The 997-nt window shown below is 46.9% G+C and overlaps 1 protein-coding gene across 1 annotated transcript in view; it reads left to right on the forward strand.

Moving 5' to 3' along the window:
• Positions 1 to 458: 458 nt before the first annotated feature.
• The window catches only part of LACBIDRAFT_336315 (uncharacterized protein), a gene marked incomplete at both ends in the record, with an annotated part of 1759 nt that continues 1220 nt past the window's right edge, over positions 459 to 997 (forward strand). Inside the window, 2 exons of the mRNA XM_001891262.1 lie at positions 459 to 602; positions 682 to 949. Of these exons, the coding sequence (XP_001891297.1) occupies positions 459 to 602; positions 682 to 949 (412 nt within the window). The remainder of the gene's footprint in view (positions 603 to 681; positions 950 to 997) is intronic.

The following is a 997-nucleotide window of genomic DNA, read 5'->3' on the forward strand; positions in this document are numbered from 1 at the left end:
TCTAGAGTGTGAACTTGTGAATTTTCGACTTTATTTCGCATTTTCCTATCAAATTCACTCTGCCTTAGGGTTTTATTGTCTCTAGTTCGCGTTTTTATGACTCTTTTCCCCTTGGTGGTTTTAGTGAATCATGAAATCGAATTTCTTATCTATCAAGGTAGCCTTGATCCCTCCCCCTCACTAAATATTGACTGTCCTCAGTCAAAACGACTAAGTTCATAGGTCACGTGGCGCGGGAAATCCAAGGCTCGGAAAGTTTATTCTATTTTTAGACGTGATCGCGCTGGAACGCGCAACTCCAAATTTTTCACGCTTCAATTAAATTGCAACGCGGAATTTCGGAACGCGCACGCCTTGGTCTCAGACACACATATAAAAGCAGGCAGTGGCGAAAATTTTTCGGACAGAACAGTTTTTTGCTTTTCTACCACGCACTCTCATTTTACCACTCGCTCATTATGTCTATCCCACACAACGCTCTTCCCGCCGCTGTCAAGCTTCGCGAGTCCGCTCTTACTGCCTTCAAAACTTATCAGGACATGAAAGAGGGACTGAACAGCGCTGCCGCTCCCACCATTCTTGGCGTAGCCGCTAATTACTGTGTAAGTCGCGAATTTTTCTGTTATAAACTTCGTATTCTCTATTTCTTCGAACAAAGGCTAATACTGCGCACTTGACTAGGTTCAGCTTATCGACACCAAGGATCCGTGTCTGCTTATGCACCAGCCAATGCACAACGTGCTTTTCCTTGTTAGAGGCGAGTACAATACCCGCAGCACTGGAGTTCACGCCATCGCGCCCCCAGCCGACCTCGACACTATCAAAGAATATTGTCGCGCCGTTCTCGCCGCGCGCGCCGCTGCGCAGGTCGTTCCACCACCTGTTACTGCTCAAGCTCAGGCTCAGGCTGAGATTGCAGAGGTAATGGCCGCCGCTAAAGCCAAGGCACGTTTATACTTATTTTGTTCATCTTTTCTCATTTTATTAACGCAGCGCG

The sequence above is a fragment of the Laccaria bicolor genome, genomic scaffold (genome assembly GCF_000143565.1).
Source record: "Laccaria bicolor S238N-H82 LACBIscaffold_610 genomic scaffold, whole genome shotgun sequence".
Taxonomy (NCBI): domain Eukaryota; kingdom Fungi; phylum Basidiomycota; class Agaricomycetes; order Agaricales; family Hydnangiaceae; genus Laccaria; species Laccaria bicolor.